Raw genomic sequence first — 26,404 nt, forward strand, 5'->3', positions numbered from 1 at the left:
TCTGTAATGCTTTCCTATGAAAAGGAAATCTGCAAAAACTGTGAGGGGTGTATTCACTTTTGTGATATACTGTAGAATGCATTTGGTGTAAGGAGGAGGAGGAGGAGGAGGAGGAGGAGGAGGAGAAGAGAGAGACAGAGAAAGAGAGAGAATACATTTCCACATGCAGCACCCTAGATCTTCTGAAAGGACGTCTTTCTCTCTCAGATATGTGACTGGATTTGAATCCCAGAGACAATCAGAGCCAAATTGAGAAAATGGCCATTGACGTTATCTACTTGTGGCCTGCTTACCTGTGGCTGGTCACATTGGTGCTAATGATAGCTGGATATTTACCATCAAAACCACTGGCAGTTCCACAATCACATCTCATACCAATAAGGACGCTACTGTAGGTCTCCTACAAGCCACACATTCTAGGGTCATTATCATCATAATGTAAACAATGGCAGCCATTACACTCTAATCTGGCACGTCAATAACAGTGGCAGCCATTCCACTCTAATCTGGCACGACAATAACAGTGGCAGCCATTACACTCTAGTCTGGTATGAGAATAACAATGGCAGCCATTCCACTCCAATCTGTCATGATAATAAAAATGGCAGCCATTGCAATCTAATCTGTCATGAACATGTAAAGGCTTGTTTTCTTCAGCCATTTCAATATGTCTAAGCATTAGCAGCTTTACATGAGCAATAGTGGATTTTCTACGCTCACCCTTGATGAGTCTGCTGTTGTTGCTTTAGACATGCTATCGGTCTCTAAAGGTATACAGTGATTTCCTAATCATGTCATCAATTTAAGGAATACTCAACATAAACATTCATTGAGCCATGAAAAAAACACTTTATTTAAACTCAAAGCAAGTTATACATTTCTGAAGGATTTTCAAGATGTAATCCATGGGTGAATGAATGGGACCCTGCACGGGACTGTTATGGAATGGGTTGTCATTCTGAATTGTTCTTAGATAGTTCTATTCTAGCCAGTTGGTAAACGCCAGGCTGGAGAGAACTCACAAGTTTCAGTGCTCTGCTTAAGTGTTATTTGTCTTGTATTAAACCCCAGAAAACTGTACACCTGACTCCGTACTTCTTTGGCAGACGCTACGGTATTATTATTAGTAGTAGTTGAGTCTGTTAACTATTGCCGGGGAGCCCTATGGAAACATGTTCTTAAATGAAATATTGTCAAAGCGGTTTATAATCTATTGTACAGGTAATAACGTAATTTGACATTTTCTGCAAATAGCATGAGCTAAATCATGATCCTCACCACAAATAAATCAAATACAAAATTCAGATGTTCTGTTATTGGTCTTCAGAATAGTCCACGTCGTCTTGTGCTCCAGTGTGACTTGTCAGTGTGCTTTTTCTGATGCTTGTTGAAAGCTTCTTTCAGTTGAAAGCTTTTTCCACATGTAGCACACTGGTAAGGCCCAGTATGGGTTCTCTGGTGGGTGATGAGATTACATTTCAGTGTAAATCCTTTTCCACATGTAGTACATTGGTAAGGACTTTCTCCAGTATGAGTTCTCTGATGATCAGCTAAAGAGGTGGTTCGAAAAAAGGCTGCACCATATGTTGAACACAGCGATGGGTTTTCCCTGGCAGCATGGACACACTGATGCCTGATGAGATGACTTTTCTGTGCAAAGCCTTTTCCACATGTAGTGCAATGGTAATGGATTCTCTGATGGGCGATGAGTTTGCTTTTCTCTGCAAATCCTTTTCCACATGTGGGACACTGGTGTTGGTCTGAGCTTGTATGAGCTGTCTGGTTTTCATCTGAGGAAAGAAAAACAAACAAATGAGATTTAATTTACAGTGAGGGTTCGGAGTAGATTCACCCTAATGCCATTTGAACCGTGACACCCATCCAGTAGTCCACCCGAAGTGTTTTCTGGCTTGGGCTTACATCAACAGAGTTATTGGATGTTTATTCCGGATAGCTTGGCACAAGCGCATATGGATCCCTGTCCGGATCCCAGGCACTATCTCCAAACTTCACCCACAAAAATCACATGTCACGACACCAAACTTCTACAGTAGTACAAATGTGGTCTGTACACACAAAACGAAGCATTTGGAAGTTTGTAAATATTCCCGGAGTTTATCATCAACACAAACCAAATAGCTTTTTCAGCTGCTAAAACTGCGCCGGCGTTACTTCCGTCATCTGAGACTAGCCTGTAAAGTCCTCAACAAAGTTCCAGACGAGAATATTAAAAAAAGTTTTCACTGAATTGTGATTAAGGCTTATATTTTCAAGGCAACACTTAAAATATATTTCAAATGTTACCTACTATCAATTAGACGAGGATTTTCATTATCAATACTGATGCTGATTTCACTTTTCATTGTGCATTATCATGAGCTTCGTTGAGGACATAAATTAGAGCATCAGCTGTTTTGGGCCTAGCCCATTTTTAATGTCTTCAATCTGGAGATATTTTAATAAACATCATATGATACAAGACCTGTGTCTTCTATCTGGAGATATTTTTAATATACATCATATTATGACACAAGACGCCTCATTCTTTTAGTGCCTCTAACTTTTAGTGATACAGACAACAAGCAATACATGGTTCAATAACACCAAGCAATACACAGTTCAAAGCAGAGGCGCACACACCAAGCAACAATGTGAAGAAAAGGCTCTCCGATGCTGGAGCCAAGTACCTTCACTTTCCTGCCAAACTTAATGTGGTCTATGGCGGGATTACAAAGGAGTTCGAGACACAAGCTGCTGCTGAACGGTTTGCTGACCACTTGCCACAGCTAGATCCAGTACAGTAGATAAGATGATTCCTAGAATGTCTATTGTCACGATGGACAATAAGTTAACAGAGAAAAGTATGATAACCTAACAAAGGCCAAAAAAGTAGCATGCCACAATGTTTTTTTAAAATTGAAAGGCATTGCGGAGCTGCCAGTTAAAGGGGTATGCCACTATTTTGGGGGTTAATACAGTTAAAATCGTTGGCCGGGGTTTATAAAGGTGGTAAAGTGTCTTATTTTTCATGTAAGCCATTGTCTTGCATGTCGCTAAGCTAGTGAAAGTCAATACATCCGTGTAGTATGCTACATGCTACAGTGATCCATCGACTTTCACTAGCATAGCTACATACTCCCTCTTTTAACTTGTCTTAAAGCAAGACAACGCTTAACATGAAAAATAAGACACTTTAACTGTATTAAGTCCCAAAATAGTGGCATACCCCTTTAAGTAAGGTTAGTCTAGCACTGATTCTTGAAAGTTTGGCAAAAACATGTCCCAGCAGTAAAATGCTAATTCTGTTGAAAATCAACTAAATTTTCACGAGCAAAATGAATCCAGGTAATGGCCAAGGGGTCTGTTACACAAATACACAATTGTTTGAAATATTTAAGTGTAATTTTATTACTTTTCATGGCTATAAACCTGTCCACACCCTGTAAAAACGCCTGTCCCAAGGACTGGCATCATCATTTCAATTGACTTAAAATACAAAAATCACTAACAGAATTGAACAATATCACCATGATGTGGAAGACCATATTAAAGTGGTTCTACAGATGTGCACATAGTGCATGTAAAGCAATATTTACTATTATTTTCTGATTGCTCAAAATGTGTCCAGCATATTGGTCACCACCGTCAGATTTTTTCTAAAAGACAATAAAATCAGGTATGCACAAGGTCATTTTCATTACTGAGGACCCCTTTTCAAACCTTTAGGTCTACTGCATACTTCACCATCACTGAAGCTCCTGTAAGTTTACTATTTTGTCCTCAATTTGTTAATTTGTTTGGACACTGGTACTGTCCCAACCATAAACTGTCAACACCGTCAGATGTTTTAATAGTATTATATTACATTAATGTTAATTAATATATACTTTCTCAGAAAAGGTATGAAGCACCCAAGAAACAGAGCAAAAATGAAATGGCTAATGTGAACAAACAATGCATAATATGTAAAAGAGTGTTTTTTTTGTCTCACACCGTCAGATGTCACCACCGTCAGATTTTGTTCCGCTCATCATCTTGTTCCATATTTTACTAAATTGTGCTGGTTAATGAAACATTACTAGGCATGTTAGTAATAATTGTGATCCAAAATGATACTCTAGCCACCACTGAGGTGCATTTGAAGGTTTTTTTGTCAGAAAACCTGACGGTGGTGACATCTGATGGAGTTCACCAAAAACACATGTTTTTGACATGTTTTAGGAATATGCATACAATAAGTATCTACAGTTATGTTGAATTGTTAAAGTAATTCACTTTAATACAGTAAACATATGTTTTTACTTCTAATTCTGTCTGCCGCTGTTGCCAAAACAAGAATGAGCTCATTTTATGAAAAATGTTAAACATGGGGAGCTTGGCCAATGCATTCCCTGCACAGCCAAGACCTACATCTATGATAATACACCTCTATATTTTGGAGTGGAACAACTTAAAACCTGTTTTTGCCACATTTTCAAGAACCAGTGGCCTACTTCCTAGAGAATCTAACTAATGAAGAAAAAACACATGTACAAACATACTGTGCACACACAAACATAAAGTGTTTATGCAAGATGCCATTGACTTGAGAGGGCTATTTATTTTGCTAAATGCAGGTACAAATTAGGCAACTTTCACCACTCTCAGATTACTGTCACCACCGTCAGTTCTTAAGTCACCACCGTAAGAAGGAGTTTTGGACATTTTAAATGAATGTGCTTACAACATTTTCCTTAGGAGTTGTTGAATTATCAAAGTAATAGCCAATTTAAGCCTACAGGAATATTTGTGAAATTACAAAAAATTGTTTGTTCTATTTAGGTGTTAAGTAAGCATCGTATGACGGTACATATTTTTAAATTAGAACACATGAAACAGTATTAAAATAGAACAAAAGTGAATTTTCAACATTTAAAGGCATATGTGTGAACCAAAAAATACACATAATCACTTAAAAACTCCAGATACATATGCAACCGAATCAATACAATTTTAATTACTTTTAATTGTGTCTGACGGTGTTGACAAAAAACAAGGTGTGATCAGAGAAAAGCCTGATTTCTGAAAAAAATACAAAATGGGGAGATTGGCCTTGTGCATTTCTGAAAAGCCAAGACCTTAGTCAACAAGGATATATCATATAATTTTGTAATTCACTTTGTTTTTTTCTGTCAACATTACAACCTGTTTTAGCCACATTCTCAAGAATCAGTCTAGTTGAGGTGGCTCTGTCACTCAGCAGTCTCCTGTCAAGCAGTATGTTACGCCGCATAGTTGTCTTCTGCTGCCTTGGGTTATTTTTGGGGGGTATGTGTTTGTTGTCTGTTAAATTGCCCATTGTTGTATTTGTATACAGTACAGGCCAAAAGTGTGGACTCACCACCTCATTTAATTAATTCTCTTTATTTTTGTGGCTATTTACAGAACTTAGTACATTGTCAGGGAGGGCATCAAAACTGTGAATCAACATACATGTAATTATGTGCGTGACAAAAAAATTAAAATAATAAAAACAATTGTTAAAAAAATATAAAAAATGCCAAACAGTGAAGTCAACACAGCAAAACTGAAGGCCCCACATGTTTCAACAAGCTTATTTTTCTCTCTTTTTTCATGTAAAAATACCCAGTCAGTCAAGTCAATTTTTATTGATACAAAGGATACAAGAGAGATTTTCTTGATCTGATAATGGGTGACTTGGTCAGCGTATTTAGTGCAATATTTTAAAGTATTAATTTAATGAGAAATAATTTAAAGATTTAAAGATTTAAGGATTCCCCCCCCCATCTCCCATTCATGTCACGCCAAAGGACAAAAATGTAAAACTGAGGCAGAAACAAATGTATCAACATGACTATTTTGTCTTTTGATCATAATGTAATGTTGTAGTCAATATGGACCTACAATCTATGCTTATAAGTCTTTAAACCATAGATTATCAGCCTATCCTAACACTTAATGACAGTCATGTGGTCATTAAATTTAACTTGCAGAGCTCATAAGACTCACACTGAAGTGTGACCTTGGCATGACCATCACACCTCACTCTCGTTGTACTGTAGGTATGCTCTGACTGTCGCACCATTGAACCTGTAGTGTGTAGCGGCCAGTGCTTGTTTGGTATCTCAAACTAGACAGCACAATTGTGCTATCTTGAGCTCTCCACAGTATACTTTATTCATCTATATTTCTCTATACTCTCTCAATCATCTTTCCTTCACTGTTACCGTTCTATTTTATGGTTTCAAAGCACAATTAATGACATTTCATATCCTTTGACAGTCTCTAAAATCAACAGGAAATATTCATCAACAATGAATCAAAGTATAAATTCAAATGGCCAATAAAGGAATGTTATTTGAATACACAATAGTTATCTAATCAACAAAACATGTACAAGTATAACCAGTTCTTTTACAAGCTTTTTCTGAGATATCTAGTCCTTTGTTTTTCCTTTGGTGTGACTCTCCAAAGTGTCACACCATAGGACTTTTACCATCACACCATAGAACTTATGAGCTTTTGAGTTAATTTAAAGCCCTGTCGTTGCCAACTGAAATGCAATTTCACATTTAGTAAGCTGCATTTGCATACATCTACATAAGAAAAAAATATAAAAAATACACTATTGTCAAAACGTATTTTATGGCTGTCACACCAAAGGACTACAAAACTAAGTCATCTTGTGGTGGCAAAACATAATTGATTGATTGAAGAACTCAGAGAAAAACCTAAAATCCACCCTTGCCATGGCCTTCTTAAGGGTCTACAGTCGCAATTTATGTACAGCTGAACCTTCAACAATAGATAATTATCCATAATGTTTTCTGTGACAAAGTTTCATAACTCCATACGCTCTCAGAAAAACAGGAACAAAAATTAAGCATTGTCACTTGCTAAAATAGACACCTTGAAAAACATGCCAGTGTTGTTTAGACAAATGACTGAGCTTTGATTATTTATCTAAAAATGTTTTAGTATGGAGAACCTGGCTTGTGACAGTCACACCATAGGACAAATGTGACATTTGACTCAAAATTGAGTATACTTATTTAAACTCTGGATTAAATACACAGTACTTTTTCACAACATAGACTTAAGTTTAACCATTTAAAACATTAATTTTGAAACCATGAATTAACTTCATTTTAAGGGCCTGTGACAGCAAAATTGCCACGTCACGTCATCTACCCATAAATGAGAGGGTGAGTCCACACTTTTGGCCTGTACTGTATGCCAGTCTAATTTCTCAACGATGTCTTTACTTAGATGCAGGGTAGCGATGCAGTAATATGTGATTGCCGTCCTGGAAAAGTTTGGCTTTGGTGACAAATTTTTGACATTGCTAAGGATGCTATATGCATGTCCTAGGTCCTCAGTTTTGACTAACCTTGACAAGTCCCCTCAGTTCTTGCTAGGGCGAGGTACCAGGCAGGGTTGCTGCCTGTCCCCCATGCTTTTAGCTGTATCACTTGAGCCCCTGGCCATAGCAATTAGAGCATGCCCCCAAATAAGTGGAATAACATGTGGAAACACTGATTGTACCATTGGTCTGTATGCTGATGATGTGATCTTGACTTTGTCGGATGCAAAGGCATCCCTGATTTGATAAAGTGATTTGGGCAATTTTCTGGGTTTACCATCAACTGGGACAAAAGTTTACTCATGCCCCTGTCAGATGGCCCAGACTCCACTTTTCTCAATGCCCTTCCATTTAAGCTTGCAACAGATCACTTTAAATATTTAGGTATAAAATCACCAGAAATCCCAAAATTCTCTTCAAACACAACTACATGGAATTTATTGTTTAACTCCGAGGTATGATTGAAAAAATGAACACTTCTCCCTCGAGCATCAATAGGACATGTTAATATTATTTAAATGATTGTGTTACCTAAATGTATCCATCTTTTTCAAATCCTCTTTAAGACACTGGACAGCATCATCATGCCCTTCAAATGGGGTTACAAACCAGTACGCATAGCTAAGGCACATCTTCAAAAATCCACTGCTGAGGGTGGTCTGGGTCTCCCTGTTATGCGCCACTATTATTGGGCCTGTAATGCACAAACATGTTTTTTTGTATCATGTAGAAACTGCTGATGAACAAGAGTCTAGAAACCTTCCTAGTTGGTCTTTCATTGAGTCTCATAAAGTGATATTATTGACAGGAGCATCTTTAACTGCAGCTCTATTCTCTGAGTCAAGCATGTTAGTCAAACTACTGAAACAATTCAAATCTGATTTTATTCTAACAAATTCATTCAGAATTTTGAAACAAACCAAAAAAAAGCTCCCAGATCTGTCCTGCTATGCCCAAGCACATTCCTATCTTTAAACCAGGTGAGATGGATCCAACAAGTTTCTCAAAAACTAAACTCAATAAGATATTCCCTCTGTATCAGCTTTATGTGATAAATGCAAATCAAGTGATGGGACATTGGCAGTATTTCCCCCAGAATTTTTTTTAGTCAAGGTGGTGGGGCGTTAAAAGTATTTTTCTTTTTTTGGCTTAGCCACTTTAGGAATTACATTTACAACATGAAATCTTTATCTTATCAGTGGACCTTGTTGTCAAGGTGGTGGGTCTTGTCAAGGTGGCAGCCTTAGCAATAGGGCGCTGGGGAAACCCTGAGATTGGCTTTACTCACAGTTTTAAGGATATCACATATTTTCCCCCTGAGCAATGTGCACAATGCGGTGTAGTAGGCCTATAGAGACTCTTGTTTTTTGGGGGGTTTTTGTTGTTGCAATTATGCCATTATGCCACATGTTCAAACAAGACCAGCCACCCAATGTCAGAGTTAGTGCACAGCATCTCTGGATTTTTTATTTATTCTGGAGTCCCATTCAAATGTACGCAAACATGACAAAAAAACAAGGCACACTGTAAATTCCAGGCACGGGTTTTGAATTGAAGAGCACTAAAAAAGATGTATTGCCAGACTTCTCCTCAATGCATCACAAATTAGATAAAGCTTAATGACTGTGTCCCCACTAGCACAGCAGCTGTATTAACCCTATTAAGAGTCTTGTTAAACGCTTTGCACCATAGGGTGCATCCAACATACAGCAGGCAACAACAAACATCTGTACATTTGTCTGTATTTTCACACACAGAACATTCTCCTTGCCCACACACTAACTGAGCACACATCTGAATACATACAGCTCCAGGTCACATTATTAGAATCATGAAAAAGTTGATGCATTTCATAATTCCATCAATAATGTTAAACTTTCATTGATTATAGATTCGTTGCCCACATTTTGAACAATTCCAATCATTCATTTTTTTCATTTTTATATATTTTGGCCTTACAGCTAAAAAAAAAAAAAACTTGCTGAATTGAGGATTTTCCATTATTAAAATTGTCCAGAATTCCGCCATTCCAATTGGCTGTGGCGGCTGTCGCCGAACCGCATCATAGTCCATTTGCATAATATTCGCAAACTGCCGCAAACTACAAACTGTCGCTCAAGCCCCTCAAATTGCCCCTAGTCGCCCGAACCGCTTTTGTCTCTTCTCTCGCCAGCCACTCAATACAAAGTCAATTACTTCCATTGCTGGAATCACTCAGGTCACGCTTGGTGTACTTGTGTGTTAACACAACTTTATTACTAGTTCAAGTTCAAGTTCAAGTTCAAGTAGCTTTTATTTGTCCCAGTTGGGCAATTGTTTTGCAGCAGTAGTAGCACACAGACACATACACACACACACACACACACTTCCATAATACATTTAAGAACACATAGTAGGTAAAGGATAAGGGATTAAAAATAATAAATAGTGCATGAATAAATACATTTTGTCTTAGGAGTTGCACAGAGTAAAATTTAAAAACATAAAAGTGCTGGAGGAGTGAGGTTCACAGTATAAAAGGTTCACAGTATAAAAAGACCTGCCTAAAAGATAAATACATATAAAAATACACACCTGACCTATGGCTATCTGCGCTTCTTAGTGGAATTTAGCAACTGGATGGCAGAGGGTATAAAAGAATTCTTGTATCTGTTTGTCCGGGCTGGTGGATATTTAAAATGGGAACCAGAGGGTAAAAGCTGAAATTCACTGTGCAAGGGATGGGTGTAGTTGTCCAAAATAGCTTCAGCCTTCCTATGTTGCTACATGCAATGTCTTACCAGATCTCTTCCTTGCCTCGGCATCTCTGTGGTTCTCTTCATTGTTCTTCTGCCGTCTTTGTGGTCTACAGCAGTCCACCAGCACTACAGACACTCTCCTCAGACTGTACAGAGAACGCAGGATCTCCTCGCTGTCCTCTTTTACGCTTCTCAGCTGAGGTGGGGAACCAGGGAACTGCCTTGCCTCTTCTTTTACATTCAGCTGGGATGGAGAATCAGGGAAGGTGAACTCCTCTGTCTCTTCTTTGACGCTCCTCATCAGCTGGAGTGGACAGTTGACTTCTGCAGAGGCCATATTCGAGGTCTCCTCTAAACCTTTAAAACAGGACAAAAATAGCATGACAATTACTGGCAAAGTTTGTGATTTTTACTTGTGCAACCCGACCTCATTTAATTACTGTGCAAGGCAAACGGTGCTTTTGATACTTCTGTGATAACATGACCAAAATCTTGGCAATTTCAAGACAGCCACATCCTTGTTTAAGACTTCAAAATTGTTTATAGACTTTTCAGTTTGTTAGATCTATTTTGTTGCCAATTTTCCAAGAGGAAAACAAAGTTTCATAATTATGCACACCTGACATATGGTGTTGGGCTCCTTCAATCACACCCTCTCTGTATACGGTATGTGCATTAACTGGAAAGCTTTAAAAGGTGCACTGTGAAGGATTATGGCCAGAGTAGGCATTGCAACTATGCTGATTGTTGGAGCTGTGCTGTCTACTGCAACATTTGATCATTTCATGAACTGGTATGAAAGATCTGATTTATGGCGTTTTAACTGCGCTCAGAATGGTTGTAGTTTGGGCTGTTTTGCTTTTGTAAACAGCAGTGCTTAGTATTGGTCTTCTGTAAGCTGAATGACCTGGGCACATTGAAGCATGCTTCTTGCCATCTTAGTGGCGGGTTTAGCACATTGACTGCAATCGCAAAACATTACATTTCCAATTGGGCACGGGCGCTTCATTTTTATAGTGGGGTCACTTGTGTTGAATTTGGTCAATTTCTGGGAAATTCAAGAAATAGTCATTTTTATAGATTGTTATTTTTCTACAAATCCTAAATGCAATATCTATTCTGGTTTCTGTATTAACATTTTTTGTAAATATTTATTGTTAGCATCTTTGCACATCTTGAATGCATGCATTTGCACAGGAAAATTGCTTTTTGCACATTTAAGTGGTCACTAACTACCGTTCCTGTTTATTTTATGTTCAACTAGGCTTTTTACCTAGGTGGACAAAGAGGACAAAACTGCTTTGTTTCCAGGTGCTAACAACCATTGCTATGCTTATGGATGTGCTCTGAATTCTGAATAAAAAGAAAAAAAAGGAGAAACCAAAACGGATCAAAGTTGTCCTGTCCAAAATCCTGGAGTGAAATCCAGTCTTCAAACTCCATCAGTGACATTCTTTTCAAGTTGGGGAAAAATAATGCACAGAACTTAAACCAGACAAAACTGAAAAAACAAACAAAAAACAAAACAAAACCGACAACTTGACAACTAGTATGACAATTTATTTACTAGTATGACAAAAGTACATGGGTGGTTGATGTTTAAGGGCGTAACACAATTAAAAAAAAAGTTTTTCCAATTCCTGAAATAATGGATGGAAAAAATTGGAAATTGGCCCTTACTAGTCCGTGGAATTTCGCCTAATTTTTGTCATTCTTGGGAAAATGTGTACTGCGGTGTGACATCATTGGTGTGACATTTCTGTAAGATACAATTAAAGTATTAATATTCTGCACAAACTTATCCCTCATGCTCTTTCTACTATTGTTCCTTTAATACATTCTAATTTTTCTGCTACTTCTCTGCTACTAATGATTTACTAGTAATGTGTATCCGATATGACAAAACAGTGTGGTTCCGAAACTTGTAATATTATGCAATTACATCAGTGATCCGGCCCACTTGAGATCAAATTGTTTGTGCATGGCCCCTGAACCGAAATGACACCCATACCTAACCGTTATCTACCTACACAGTATCTCATGATATTACTTTGAGTTGTGCATTCCTCGTGTAGTGCACTGATAAGGCTTTTCCCCTGTGTGGACAATGCTGATACTGAAGAAGTAAACAGCTTTTAAAGTGAAAGGCTTTTAAAGGTTTTAGGTAGAGATCCGGGATGTGGGTCATAGTGGCTTGTTCCTTTCAAAGAGCCGTTCAAAAAAACTGGCTCTTTTGGCTCTTTTTAAAATTATTTATTCAGTGTTTAGAATGTAATATTTTGACTCCACCTTTAGGTCATTTTGTCCAAACAACAACTGATTATCCTTGTGCTTGTAAGACCATTTCTGCCACTCTTTAAGGCAGACAATTGTGTTTTTTCCCCCTGCCAAATTAAAGTACTCACGTCAAGGTCACATGCTTAAAATGAATGAAAAATGAACAAAAAAGCAGTTAAGTGGCTCCCCCAGCTGTGATACGGTTCCCATCGTTCACTTCTTAGAGCCGTTCAAAAGAATCAGCTCGTTCACAAACGTCACAACTCTAGTTTCAGGTAGAATGCATTTGGTGTAAGGAGGAGGAGGAGGAAGAGAGGGAGAGAGAGAGAGAGAGAGAGAGAGAGAGAGAGAGAGAGAGAGAGAGAGAAAATACATTTCTACATGCAGCACCTTAGACCTTCTGAAATCACTTCTTCCTCTCTCCGATATATGACTGGATTTGAATCACAGAGACAATCAGAGCCAAACTGAGAAAAAGGCCACTGAGAAAAAGGCCATTGAGAAAATTGCCATTGACGTTACATACCCCTGGGCCTACTTGTGGCCTACTTACCTGTGGCTGGTCACATTGACCTGTCCTACTGGAGACATTGAAAATGGACGAGCTCCGAAACGTCTGTCTCTCCAGTTAATCCTTAGACTTCTGTTGTATATTTTCGGCTTCAATACACTTTTTCACACAAGTCTTGTGTGCACCTCCTTTTTTCCATTATCTTGAGTGATTACCACTTTTTTGGGAGTGCTCGCACCTAGCAATACACGAGCATTAAGTTCAAGGCGCAGACGCCGACCTTTGTTGGTCTTTTGTCATACCTGTGGCTGGTCACATAGAAGTTGGTGCTAATGATTGCTGGATATTTACCATCAAAACCACTGGCAGTTCCACATTCACTTCTCATACCAATAAGGAAGCTACCGTAGGTCTCCTACAAACCACACATTCTGGCAGCCATTACACTCTAATCTGGCATGACAATAACAGTGGCAGCCATTACTTTCTAGTCTGGCATGAGAATAACAATGGTATCTGGCATGGGAATAAAAATGGCAGCCATTACACTCTAATCTGGCATGACAATAACAATGGCAGCCATTACACTCTAATCTGGCATGACAATAACAATGGCAGCCATTCCACTCCAATCTGGCATGAGTATAAAAATGACAGCCATTGCAGTCTAATCTGTCATGAGAATGCAAAGGCTTGTTTTCTTCAGCCATTACAACATGTCTAAGCATTAGCAGCTTTACATGAGCAATAGTGGCTTTTCTATGCTCATCCTTGATGACTGTGCTGTTGCTGTTTTAGACATGCTATGGGTCTCTGTATCTGTGAAGGTGTACAGTAATTTCTGAATCACTTCATCAATTTAGGGAAAACTCAACAGAAACGTTAATTGAGCCATGAAAAAACACTTTATTTAAACTCAAGCAAGTTATACATTTCCAAAGGATTTTCAAGTTGGAATAAAATAGCCTGATGGTACAATGCACACGAATAAATTTCGTTCATATTGTGGTTGTGTGTGGAGATGCTGGTTATCTAACATATTGTGGTAGTGGAGTGTTTTAGGCATTTTTATTTTACTGTTCATGTCTGCTCCCATTGGCAGTATTCTCCACATTATCACAAACACACACCTACAGTGATATCATTATGTACCCACACACACCTACACTGATATCATGTCTGTGCATGTTTTTGAAAGGTGCAATATAAAAATATATATATTAGTAGTAGTAGCTATTAGTCTATTAACTAATAACACTACAGGAGTGACAAAATCACCTTAATAAGCCCTCTGGAAATATTGAGTTATAAAATATTGTCAAAATGGATGATCTACTGTAGAGGTAATAATGTGAGATGTGTTTTTCGGCACAGTATGAGCTAAATCATGAACTACAATCACTACAAATAAATCAAATACATTTTTGTTGAATATCTGAGACCCAAATACAAAATTCAGCTGTTCCGTTATTTCTCTTCAGTGTAATGCAGCTCTTGTGCACCAGTGTTACTTGTAGTCAATGTGGATTTTTTGATGCTTGTTGAGATCATTTTCCTTTGTAAAGCCTTTTCCATACATGGCACACTGGTAAGGTTTTTCTCCAGTATGTATTCTCTGATGCTTGTTGAGATCATTTTTCTGTGTAAAACCCTTTCCACATGTGGTACACGGGTAAGGCCTTTCACCAGTATGGATTCTCTGATGCCTGTTGATATTACTTTTCTGTGTAAAGTATTTTCCATAAGTAGTACACTGGTAAGGCCTCTTTCCAGCATGGGTTATTTGATGCTTGTTGAGATCTCCTTTCTGTGTAAAGCCATTCCCATATGTGGCACACTGGTAAGGCCTTACATTAGTATGGGTTCTCTGGTGGTTGATGAGATTACTTTTTTGTAAAAAGTCTTTTCCACATGTAGTATATTGGTAAGGCCTTCCTCTAGTGTGGGTTCTCTGATGGGTGATGAGATTAGTTTTTTTGTGAAAAGTCTTTTCCACATGTAGTACACTGGTAAGGGGTTTCTCCAGTGTGGGTTCTCTGATGCTTGATGAGTTTGCTTTTCTGTTATTATGAGCTGCCTGGTTTTCACCTGAGGAAAGAAAAACAACTTTTTTAAACTTCACAACAGATCAATTATAGGCTACAATTCATAATCAATTTCAGATAAGGTAAATAGTTTTTACATAAGGGTAGTCTAATGGAGATTCCTTCAAATGTTTTCATAATGTTTTACAACTATTTGCAACCTATGCACTGACATATGAGACTTGTCTTATGTGATGTTTTCTTTTGTAATGGGCACATGGGCAACATGCACATTGAGGGCAATACATTTTCTATGCGTTTCCTCTGCTGCCATCTGCTGGTCAAAAAAAGTAACAACAGCACTCTTTGTGCTTGACATAGTGTCTCATTTGGTGAGTGAACCTGCTCCCACATCGAATGCTCCTTAAATCATTGAAATCGAAGGGATACCTGCACCCTTGCACAGGGACTCTAAGGTGATCATGTCAGGGGAAAATTTGGATTTGATTATTTAGTCTTTACATTAAATGTTATCGAAATCATGTTGCTCTCTTTTTGCATTTTGCCCATGTTCAGGGTGGAAATTACAAAAGAAAACATCACATAAGACAAGTCTCATTGGCATTTTTAAAAAGAAGACTTCATGGAGAATGAAGAAAAATATAAAATAAAAATTTGTGGACAATCCCACAAGGTGTTCTGGTGCTCTGAAAATGACACCCAAAATGATTTGTCAAACTTGTGAGGTCTTCTGGTCAAACACTGATGGGGTTTCCTTTCTATTTATAGATTTTTATGGGAGTGTTTCTACTTGTATCTACAAGGGGAAAAAAAACATGAGGCTATGTTGGGCACAAATATGTCTTCTGAAGGCCTAAACAGAGCACAGCCAAAAACTCCAGTACAATTGGTATCATCTTTGAGGGAATGCTATAACGATGCAGGATCATACAGACCAATACTGACAGTTGTGCAACAAACTATTCCTATCTATGTACCAGCATGCCAAATTTGAGCTCCCTACATGGTTTAGTTCTTGAGCTACAGGCTTGTGAACTTTGACAAAAAAAAGAGTGTGAACAAAATGGGCACCCCCCTCCCCCAGTAAAAAATACACGGAGAGTATACATCTTACATTCAAATAAATTTACAGTGTTTCTCTTAAGTACCATGGGTACACTTGGTAATATTTTCAGAATTTTTTGATTTGGCGTGGAATGTGATTTGGCGTTTGATTTGGCGTGGAATGACCCCCATAAAAGTGAGTTTGCTTCTTACTTCTACACACATTCACAGTAGCATACAAATTCCATGAAGAAATTAACATGCTAATTAGCTTGCTAGGTCTACATGACTTGCAGAAAATCTTCAGACATTATATCTACAGACAAAACGAAGTACTGCCATTAATTTGACAACAAATTAACTTAAGATGCATACAAGCATAAATTGGTCCTAAATACACAAAATCATGAACAATATCAACTTACAAGCAAAGCCTGAAACAGGGGCAGGAATGTCCTTCAAAGATGAGCAGGTCTTCACCTTGGCTTTGTCAGATTCAACTGAAGTACTAGGTGCGACCGATTTAGAATTTTGTCGATCGATGGACAGAAAACACGTCAGCGAGAACTTGTCACGATGTGGGTGTTATTAAAACAGCGCATTTAAAGTCGGTCACAAATATGAATGAGACGATGAGCTCGCACCAGTTTGCTCTACTAACACACCACGTGTGAGGAGTTGGGGGACAGGCAGCGAGGAGGAGCTGAAGAGGGGACCTGCGCAAACTTGTGTAGAGGTGTGAGACAAGACTCATATACACACGTGAGTGAGTTGTTGACCAACCAGTTCATGGGCGCGTGACCTCGGAGGCGGTCTGCAGACGAGCGTCGAAGGGGATAAGCAACTGCAGAGGTTGCAAGATCTGACTGCAGTCGCATTCATCCCGCGATAGTTTGACACCATGTGACATGTCACCTCGTCGACGCAACATCACCGAAAATTTGAAGTTTGACAGGAAATCTAAGTGTCATGCAGCATTTTCATGCAGAGTGCATTGCTGTCTAAATGTGCATGCATGCGTTGACGACTACTCGAATGCACTTAATGACTTAGCAATTCTAGCTAGATTTGACATCACAGGAAGTTACATCAACTGAAGGTAAGCATCAAAATAAAAGGCAGGCTTAATAATTAGTATTTTCCCCACTAGAAACATACCACAAGGTGGCGCTAAAACCCCCAAAAGTTCCAAGTGCCATGACATTTATCTTCTATTTTGTTTTTGTTTGTTTGTTTGATTTTTTGTATGTGTTAGTGTTGTCTTTTCTGTCTGTTGTGCTTAAAGTGCGAAAATAAAAAAATGTATGTATTCATTACGATACGGAATTTTCATTTTTTCTAACATGAAAGGAGGATCTTCTCCATTGTCCACCATTTTGTATTTCTAAAAATAATCAGCATTTAATCGGATTACACCCATAGATTGTATATTACTAACATTCTATTATTACAACACAATCTTTATCAAAAAGTGCCAAGCATAAACTGTGATAAATGAAAACAAAATGTCTGCATACTTAAATCCTCTTAAAGGGATATGCCACTATTTTGGGGCTTAATACAGTTAAAATCGTTGGCCGGGGTTTATAAAGGTGGTAAAGTGTCTTATTTTTCATGTTAAGCGTTGTCTTGCTTTAAAAGAAGGAGTATGTAGCTAAGCTAGTGAAAGTCAATTGACTTTCACTAGCTTAGCGACATATTCCCTCTTTTAACGTGTCAAAGCAAGACAACGGCTTACATGAAAAATAAGACACTTTACCACCTTTATAAACCCTGGCCAACGATTTTAATTGTATTAAGCCCCAAAATAGTGGCATACCCCTTTAAGCTTTTGACCTTCCTCAGGGAGCTTGGCAAATTAATGAACGCAAAGATAATCTAATTGGGCAGACATTTGTCTTTCATTTATCACAGAATTTCCAGAAATAGAGATTTTTAGTACTGTGCTTCAGTCATAATAGAAAATGGTCACAAAAAGATCCTATTTGGCAATAAGCAGCATAGCTGCAATACACACAGTGCCCCTGCAGCCCCATAATGCACGCCTTACCATCAGTGGCATGCTGCAATGGTCATTGAAAAGTTAAAGTGGAATTCACCTCTGGTCATTATGTGCTGATATCACAGGTAATTTATCCTTATTTTGCATTTTACATAAGAAAAATAAAGTAATTTGCATTATTTCGTTTAATTTAATACAATTATGTGCTGAACCGCGATTGCCAAAGCCATTTTAACGTACTCAGTTAAACAGAATGCACTGTGGGAAACTAAGCCGTTGTTGCCAGGTTAAAACGTCACCGAATTCTAAGGAGTCTTGCGTTCTGGCTGCTCAGTGCTCGCTGCCAGCTGTCGTGGCTGTTTTTTAGGACAAATGTAGGCTAATATCCGAGACAGATGATGAAAAACATTAAAATCATGCATTTTCCTCATTGGGTCTCATTGCGCAAACTATAGCTAGGAGCCCCCTAACAGCGAATAAAAAGCGAATGGAAAAACAAACTGTTGAGAAGTGCAGCTCGTGTCGCAACTGTCGCTGTCCTCAGATTAGTGCTGAAACGGAAAATGACAAGGTAGCCTAACCTTACATTTAGCCTATTTTGAAAAAAAAATGTAATGCTCATTCAAGATGGAAGTAGCCCATCTAGCCTATCTCTGCTCATGTTCTATCTGTTTAATCCCTCAAATCCAAAGGCGAGGCAAACTTGTCTCCGTTCAACCAACTTTATAAAATCTCTCTCTCTCTCTCAAGCCGTTTCATCCGGACCTCTGCTAGCCTGTAACAAATAGGCCTACAAGCCAGAGGAAGTTGATTAATCATAAATAAAAAATAATGTGCAGGATGGCTTTTAAAAATGGTCTTCATGTCATTCATTGACTCTAATGCAAGTTCAACATGAAGGAAAATCGCCCCTCGGTAAGTTGCACCGTGCGCACGCATTTCTGGGCAATCAGCTGTTCATAGGTTATGCTTTCTGTTTTCAGATGTTTAGTGACTTGCGTGAAACTGCAGCTTACAAACCTGCATAGCCCAAATAGCGCATCGGAAAGGACACCCCACCGTCTCAATCTTGCCAGTTTGAGGAAGGTGTTGGATTAGACCTGCATTTTGAAGATGTAGGCTATCGTCGCTTACTTTGGTCAAGTGTTTAATTTGATTTGACCGTTCGCGTCTCTCCTGTCCATCGAGAGGAAGTCTGTGTTTATTATTTATGCAAAAAAGGCGGCAGTGACTGCCTGGGGAGTGAGCTGGAATCTACAATGACTTGACAGTAGATTTCAGTAGCCTGCCTTGGTGTGCCTTGTTCTTGCTCGTGTTGTTTAAATGCAACCAAGTCCAAGTGCAATAATGATAGCCAGCGCATGCATTTATGGATACCTTGTTTGCAACTACGTAAGATGAGCACGGATATCACCAGCAGTGCAAGTTGAACGACGCATGGGTCACGCCTCGTTTTAGGACAGAAATGGTCGCAGCCTCCTTCAGCAATCCATCAAATAACTTTGAATAATCTTAAAATAAAGCCTGATTCAATTGAAGACAACTTCACTGGCGTGCGCCTATTGTTTAGCCCATTAGGACTCAGGAGTGTCCGTGGCCGCTGCACCGTGGTCCGGACCGGACCTCAAATAATTCAGCAAGCCTTTTTAAAAAAAAAAATATGAATAGCCTATTCAAATTAATAACAAAACCAAACAAAAAACGTGTAGTCTATGCCTACAACATTACAAATTGCATGTAGGCCTAATAGGCTACACTTGGCAGGCGTAGGCTATAGGCCTACATCGTGGTGCGCTCTGATAGCCTATCATAGGTGATTTGTAATGACAATAAGCGCATACAATGCGGACAAAACTTATTTTGAAGCAGTTGGATTGAATGCACCAAGGCTTTTACTACTGTCCAGTGACCTATACTTAAAGGATGATCTGGACAATGTACATATTATCTCCATCCTCAAAATGCGTTAGCCTGCCTGCTGTTCTGCTGTTCCATGCTGCCTGTTATGCAAAGGTGTTTTGATGACTCGTCAAATCAAATCACCTAGCAACGTTCTAATGGCATTCGTAGTCGTTATTTTTTCTTCCGGTGATTTGATGACGCTTCAAATCACCAATACTAAAACAAAGAATAGCTTTTATATTTAATACAAGAAAATGATATCCAGTGGCTACATAATCCCCTGTTATAATGTGGTCTAATACAGAGATAGGGCACAATATTGTTTGAAAGGTGAATTCCGCTTTAAATACTATGATAGCATCACAGATTGTCCAGGAAGACCAGATACATCACTGGGTGGTTTCATGGTGCATTTTCGGTTTCCGAAAGAGGCAAGTTTAGTTGCAGTTCCACCCTTATCCACGTGGGGCACGGTGGGGCGCTCAATTTTGGAGACCAGAAAGAATGGAGTCCTATGGAGCAAAACCCCTCATGGTGCCTTTATCTCAATGTATGAGTTTCTCTTTTTGTTATTCGAATGTTGTTTTCGAAAGAGATGTATAGAAAATACCCACGGCTCGGTTTTAGATTTTTTGAGCCAGGTATATGTCTGACGTCACACACATAGCAAAATGCTAGCGGGTTGCAGGCATTAAAAACTCCCCCTGTAAAAAATCAAACGGATATGTGTACTTTTTAATTACACTTTTGATGTAAAACCTTTGTTGATGTCTCCAGAACGACATTGAAATATGAGTGTTGTTGAGGAGACTTGGGTGAAATTGATCATTTTAAGCATCTAGCTCCATTGGGCCATTCATTTTGGTCTCCGCCGACGCCGATGCCCCTAGTGGTTATCTCATTGGAACTGCAGCCAAAAATGCGAGAGGGGTCTGGCTGCAGGCTTGCAGCCGGGTCAGTGGTGACGTCACCACTGAACTGCGGGACAGAGTTGACATCACACGTGAGCCACACGACAGTCTGTGGGCAAGACCGCGACATCAAGCTAAAATGTAAACAATCCGATCCTCGGTCTCGTCTTTTGAAATTCAGACTTTAAATTGAGAAGACATGTTTTCAACACGTAGGCCTATAATGTTGCTTAATGTCGAATGTTATGTTTTGTGGTCTGTGTCCCCGCTCTGCGCATGTGCAACACGATTCGTGGAGTAGTCGCCCTTCAGTTTGCTAAAGGCTTGTTTCGCTGAAAGGCTGTCTGTACTCTGTAACATTTGTTTTGTTTGAGTAGCTGAGGTTATATGGCATTTTTCGTGGTTTATTGATACACCACGTAATATTATAACTGTAGTGTGTGCCGGGAAAGAAACGAAAGGCCAACTAACAGAGTATCACGTGGAACATTAAACAGGCCAACGCCTCTTTGCTGGTGGTTGAAATTAGGAAGGCAACACTAATTTAGCAAGCGGCGTTGTAGCTCAGTGAGTTAACCCCTTGGCTTGCTTTTCTTTGGGATAGCGATGAAGTGGACGATGTGGCAGGTTCGCGTCCCCGAGGGGGACGAGTTGTGTTATCATACTTCTGCCACATTCCTAACATTATAATGTTGCCGGTGGTGTATGGAAAATATCTAGACCAGAGCCATTTCCTTGGGTTAATTAAAGTTAAAGATTAACGACACATGACGTGGCCGTCTGTCAAAGATAGCCGAGGCCTTTTTTTTTCTTTTTCTGAAAGACGATGTAGGCATAGGCCTACATAAGAAAAGAATAATAATAATAATAATAATAATAATAATAATAATAATAATAATAATAATAATAATAAAAACACATTGTGTGCAGTGCAAGCTTGCTATCTCAGTTGCCAAAGTAACACAACTCCCCCTCGGGGACGCGAACCTGCCACATCGTCCACTTCATCGCGTGTGACGTCGACACTGTCCCGGAGCAGGTCAGTGGTGACGTCACCACTGACCCGGCTGCAAGCCTGCAGCCAGTCATTATAGGAAAATGCCGGTACGGTACAATGGGAGTTAATAGAATGTGGTCCTAAACGGGCTGTGATAGCAGGCCACACTACTTTGACATTACACCGGGCCTTTAGTAATGCACTATGACTCGTAACAACAAATTACCAGCCAAAACACCGTCTTTGTACGGGTTTTTAAAAAGTTCTAAACAAGTTTTTTGTTTGTTCTGAAACTTAGGCCCTACCTGTTGGTGTCATGTATACTGTTTCCCATGTCATGTCCAGGGCTTCTTCTTTCACGTCCGATGTTTCAGTTTGACTCTCTTCCTCCTTTTTTCTGTACAAATACTTAGGGGGGGAATCATACATGTCCTCTTCTTTAATCTTCAGAGGTATTCTCTGTTGTGATGGCATTGATGGCTGAATTGTAGAAGTGCTCCCGTGACCATTACATTGCCGAACATGAGACTTCTCTCCTTTAATTCCACGTGACAAAGATGGTTCCTCTTTGCAAATTGATGTCATAGTACCACAATCTTTCGTGTCTGCAGACACGACATGAGACTTCTGTCCTTTAATTTCATGTGACAAAAATGGTTCCTCTTTGCAAATTGATGTCATAGTACCACAATCTTTCGTGTCAGCAGACACATGCTCTGGTAGAAATTCATAGATGTCCTCTTCCTTTATGACATCCATGTTCATTGCGAGTTTTGATGAGTGTCTATGATGATTCTCATTCATTCAGGTTCTGGGCAGTCAAAAGGCTCAAAGTTATGAAGTACCTTTCGTTGATTACGCTTTTTAACCAAATCCTCTGCTGTGCTGACCTAATGGAAGCGAGTATGCACTATGCAGCCGGCAGCTTCTTCTTCTTATGAAATCGAATGACGGACTAGACGCCCACTGGCGTATTGCCGCCACCTATGGGATGATTGAGGCTACTGGTATTTCGGTCTCATGTTCTGGCACAGGCCTAGTAGACCCTAGAGGCCAGAGGATTTTAAAAACTTAAAAGTAGACTGGAGGTAACTTTCTCCTTCAGTTGTAAAAGGACGGGGATAGAAACAGTAGCAACACCAATATTGAAAAGTTCACTAAAAAGTATACACCTAAACTGTCTATACTTTACACACATGGGAAACGGTCTTGTGTAGGCCTACTCTGCACGTACGTCACAAAGCCCATCTTGATGTTTATGAATCAAGTGTAAATTGGAATTCAGGGCACAATGCCCTAATCTGAGACGTGGGTGTTACGGTGTTAGTTAACACCTACCTGCTGAGACTTAACTCCAGATACTGTACAGTGGGTACTTATAGATGGCTGAATTGCATACAAATGTCTTCCCTTTAGGCCAGGGGTGGGGAACCTTTTTCATTCGAGGGGCCACTTCAAATTACTCCGAGGGCCGTAAAAGTCCTCTGAGGGCTGTATTATGAACACAAACCAGGATTTTCCCCGGCACTTTAGGCCTATATTGAAGGCAGCCACCTTTAAAACAGACCCCACCTTCTCTAGGTCCCCTGAATATAACTTAATTGTATTGTAAATGTGATTTCTAAGATTCATTTACAAAATATGTCATATTTCATGTGATGCTGCATCACATTGAAATTGTCTCGGGGGCCGTATAAAACGGCCTCAAGGGCCGCAAACGGCCCCCCAGCCATAGGTTCCCCACCCCTGCTTTAGGCCTACATCACTGTCCCACTGGAGCTGCCATGACTGGAACACTTCTTCAATAAGCCTACTCCTTAGTTCGGTTCGACCAGGCCTGACTAGCAAAGAAACCACATTGCTCTCTAGGCTTTCTTTGGCACAATGGTCAACTAGCTCGTTTCCCTCGACCCCCATGTGAGCTGGGACCCACAGCAGCCTCTCTTGTAAAGGTCATTCAGCAGCAGAAGAATATCAGAGATTAATTCAGGGCCAGCATTAGAAGAGAAAACTTTAAGACAGTGAAGAACTGATAGGGAGTCAGAACAGATTAACCCATTTTTAGGTTGCTCCTCCGTTACCCATTGCAGGGCTTTTAAAATGCCCATAGTCTCTGCAGTAAATACAGACATACCGTATTATCACTTATTCTGAAGCCTTTTTTATAATCCTAATTCATAGGGTAGCTCGGCCGGGGTGTGTGTGGGACGGCGAGCGAGAGCCCCTGCATGAGAGGGAGCAGAGGGCCCTGGAGAGGGAGTGGGAGCAGGTGACGCAGGCGTGGAGGACAGAGGAGAGGGATGAGGAGGAGGAGGAGGAGGAGGAGGAGGAGGAGGAGGAGGAAGAGGAGGAGGAGGCATCCAGCACGGACGGGAGGGAGGAGGAGGAGGAGGAGGAGGAGGAGGAGGAGGAGGAGGAGGAGGAGGAGGAGGAGGAGGCATCAATGACAGAGGGGAGGGATGAGTAAGAGGAGGAGGAGGCATCAATGACAGAGGGGAGGGATGATAAGGAGGAGGAAGAGGAGGAGGAGGAGGAGGAGGTGAGGACATCAATGACAGAGGGGAGGGAGGAGGAGGAAGAGGAGGAGGCATCAATGATAGAGGGGAGGGATGAGGAGGAGGAGGAGGAGGAGGAGGCATCAATGACAGAGGGGAGGGATGAGGAGGAGGAGGAGGAGTCGCGGGCATCAATGACAGAGGGGAGGGATGAGGATGAAGAGGAGGAGGAGGTGAGGACATCAATGACGGAGGAGAGGGATGAGGAGGAGGAGGAGGAGGAAAATGAGGAGAAGGAGGAGGAGGAGGAGGAGGAGGAGGCATCAATGACAGAGGGGAGGGATGAGAAGGAGGAGGAGGCATCAATGACAGAGGGGAGGGATGAGGAGGAGGAGGAGGAGGAGGCATCAATGACAGAAGGGAGGGATGAGGAGGAAGAGGAGGAGGAGGAGGCATCAATGACAGAAGGGAGGGATGAGGAGGAGGAGGAGGAGGAGTTGCGGGCATCAATTACGGAGGAGGAGGCATCAATGACAGAGGGGAGGGATGATGATGAGGAGGAGGAGAGGAAGAGGAGGAGGCATCAATGACAGAGGGGAGGGATGAGGAGGAGGAGGAGGAGGAGGAGGAGGAGAAGAAGGAAGAGGACGAGGACGAGGAGGAAGAGGCATCAATGACAGAGGGGAGGGATGAGGAGGAGGAGGAGGAGGAGGAGGAGGAGGAGGAGGCATCAATGACAGAGGGGAGGGATGAGGAGGAGGAGGAGGAGGAGGAGGAGGAGAAGAAGGAAGAGGACGAGGACGAGGAGGAAGAGGCATCAATGACAGAGGGGAGGGATGAGGAGGAGGTGGAGGAGGAGAAGGAAGAGAACGAGGAGGCTGCATCAATAGGATCGTTCGTGACGACGCAGTAAGGTTTTTGCTAGGCAGTGGGCATGCGCACTTTGCCAGTTTGATGCATTGTGGTTAGAAACACAATGCATCAAACTGGCAAAGTGTGCATGCCCACTGCCTAGCAAAAATCTTACTGCTTCGTCACGAACGAGCCTATTGACAGAGGGGAGGGATGACGAGGAAGAGGAGGAGCAGGAGGATTCATCAATGACAGAGGGAAGGGGTGAGGAGAAGGGGGAGGAGGAGGAGGAGTGGATGAGATTCTGTAGGACTCTGTAGGACCTTGCAGCAGACACGGCATGTATTGTTGCTGTCTACATATACTTTTTTTTATATATGGCAGCATATGCACTGTCATTCCAAATCATTTTACAGGAATGTAAATTAGTGTATTTTGTCTTTTCATTGGTGGACACTGTAGCGATGATACAGTGAGGAGAATAAGTATTTGATCCATTGCTGATTTTGTTGGTTTTCCCAGTAATAAAGACATGATCATTCTATAATGTTAATGATAAAATGTATTCTAATATGGAGAGACAGAATATCAAAAAGAAAATCCAGAAAATAACTTTGAAGAATATATTTTAATTGATTTGTATTCCATTGAGGACAATAAGTATTTGACCCCTCTAGTCAAAGAAGACAAAATACTTGGTGGCAAAGCCCTTGTTTTCTCATTCAGAGGTCAGATGTTTCTTTCAGTTAATGACAATGTTTGTGGATATATTAGAAATGATTTTTGTCCACTTTTCTTTGCAGATCATCTCTAAATCATTTAAGTTGTATGACTGTAGCTTGGCAAATGGGATCTTTTGTTCCCTTCACAGGATTATTATAGGGTTAATGTTTGGAAACTGTCTTGGCCACTTCATGACCTTAATGTGCTTCTGCTTGAGCTACTCTTTCGTTGCTTGGGCTGTATGTTATGGATTATTATCATATTGGGAGGCCAATCCATGACCCACCTTCAGTCTAGTGGTGGTGGGAAAGAGGTTGGCATGCAGCATTGTACGTTTACATGTCTCCCTTCATCCATTCCTTGACGATGTGAAGTTGTCCTGTGTCTTGGCCAGACAAACAACCTCAAAACATAATGTTACCACTTTCATGTATGATGTTGGAGAAGGTGTTGTTCTTGGGATCATACACTCACAGAAATGATTCATGGAGGAGTTCATTTTTATGCATTCACATCTATTTGATTTTATTTAAAAACTCATTGT

The 26,404-nt window shown here is 40.3% G+C and overlaps 3 protein-coding genes across 3 annotated transcripts; 1 reads left to right on the top strand and 2 right to left on the bottom strand.

Annotated features, from left to right (window-relative positions):
• Window positions 1–844: 844 nt before the first annotated feature.
• LOC134447298 (zinc finger protein 16-like) lies at window positions 845–22,718 on the bottom strand. The gene is made up of 3 exons (XM_063196698.1): window positions 22,636–22,718; window positions 10,144–10,458; window positions 845–1,790 (listed from the first exon to the last, which is right to left on the bottom strand). Exons 2-3 carry the CDS (start codon window positions 10,436–10,438, stop codon window positions 1,324–1,326), a joined length of 762 nt encoding a protein of 253 aa, XP_063052768.1. The 5' UTR covers window positions 10,439–10,458; window positions 22,636–22,718; the 3' UTR covers window positions 845–1,323.
• LOC134447080 (histone-lysine N-methyltransferase PRDM9-like) lies at window positions 14,397–22,707 on the bottom strand. Its single transcript, XM_063196365.1, has 3 exons — window positions 22,096–22,707; window positions 14,895–14,977; window positions 14,397–14,528 (listed from the first exon to the last, which is right to left on the bottom strand). Exons 1-3 carry the CDS (start codon window positions 22,592–22,594, stop codon window positions 14,397–14,399), a joined length of 714 nt encoding a protein of 237 aa, XP_063052435.1. The 5' UTR covers window positions 22,595–22,707.
• On the top strand, window positions 22,627–25,009 carry LOC134447082 (cilia- and flagella-associated protein 251-like; the record flags this gene model as incomplete). Its single annotated transcript, XM_063196366.1, has 5 exons — window positions 22,627–22,631; window positions 23,972–24,227; window positions 24,300–24,425; window positions 24,501–24,737; window positions 24,881–25,009. Coding segments are annotated over exons 1-5 (753 nt in total), but the record flags the coding sequence as incomplete, so codon positions are not given.
• Between the last annotated feature and the right edge of the window lie 1,395 nt (window positions 25,010–26,404).

This window comes from Engraulis encrasicolus, chromosome 4 (genome assembly GCF_034702125.1).
Source record: "Engraulis encrasicolus isolate BLACKSEA-1 chromosome 4, IST_EnEncr_1.0, whole genome shotgun sequence".
NCBI classification, from domain to species: Eukaryota; Metazoa; Chordata; class Actinopteri; order Clupeiformes; family Engraulidae; genus Engraulis; species Engraulis encrasicolus.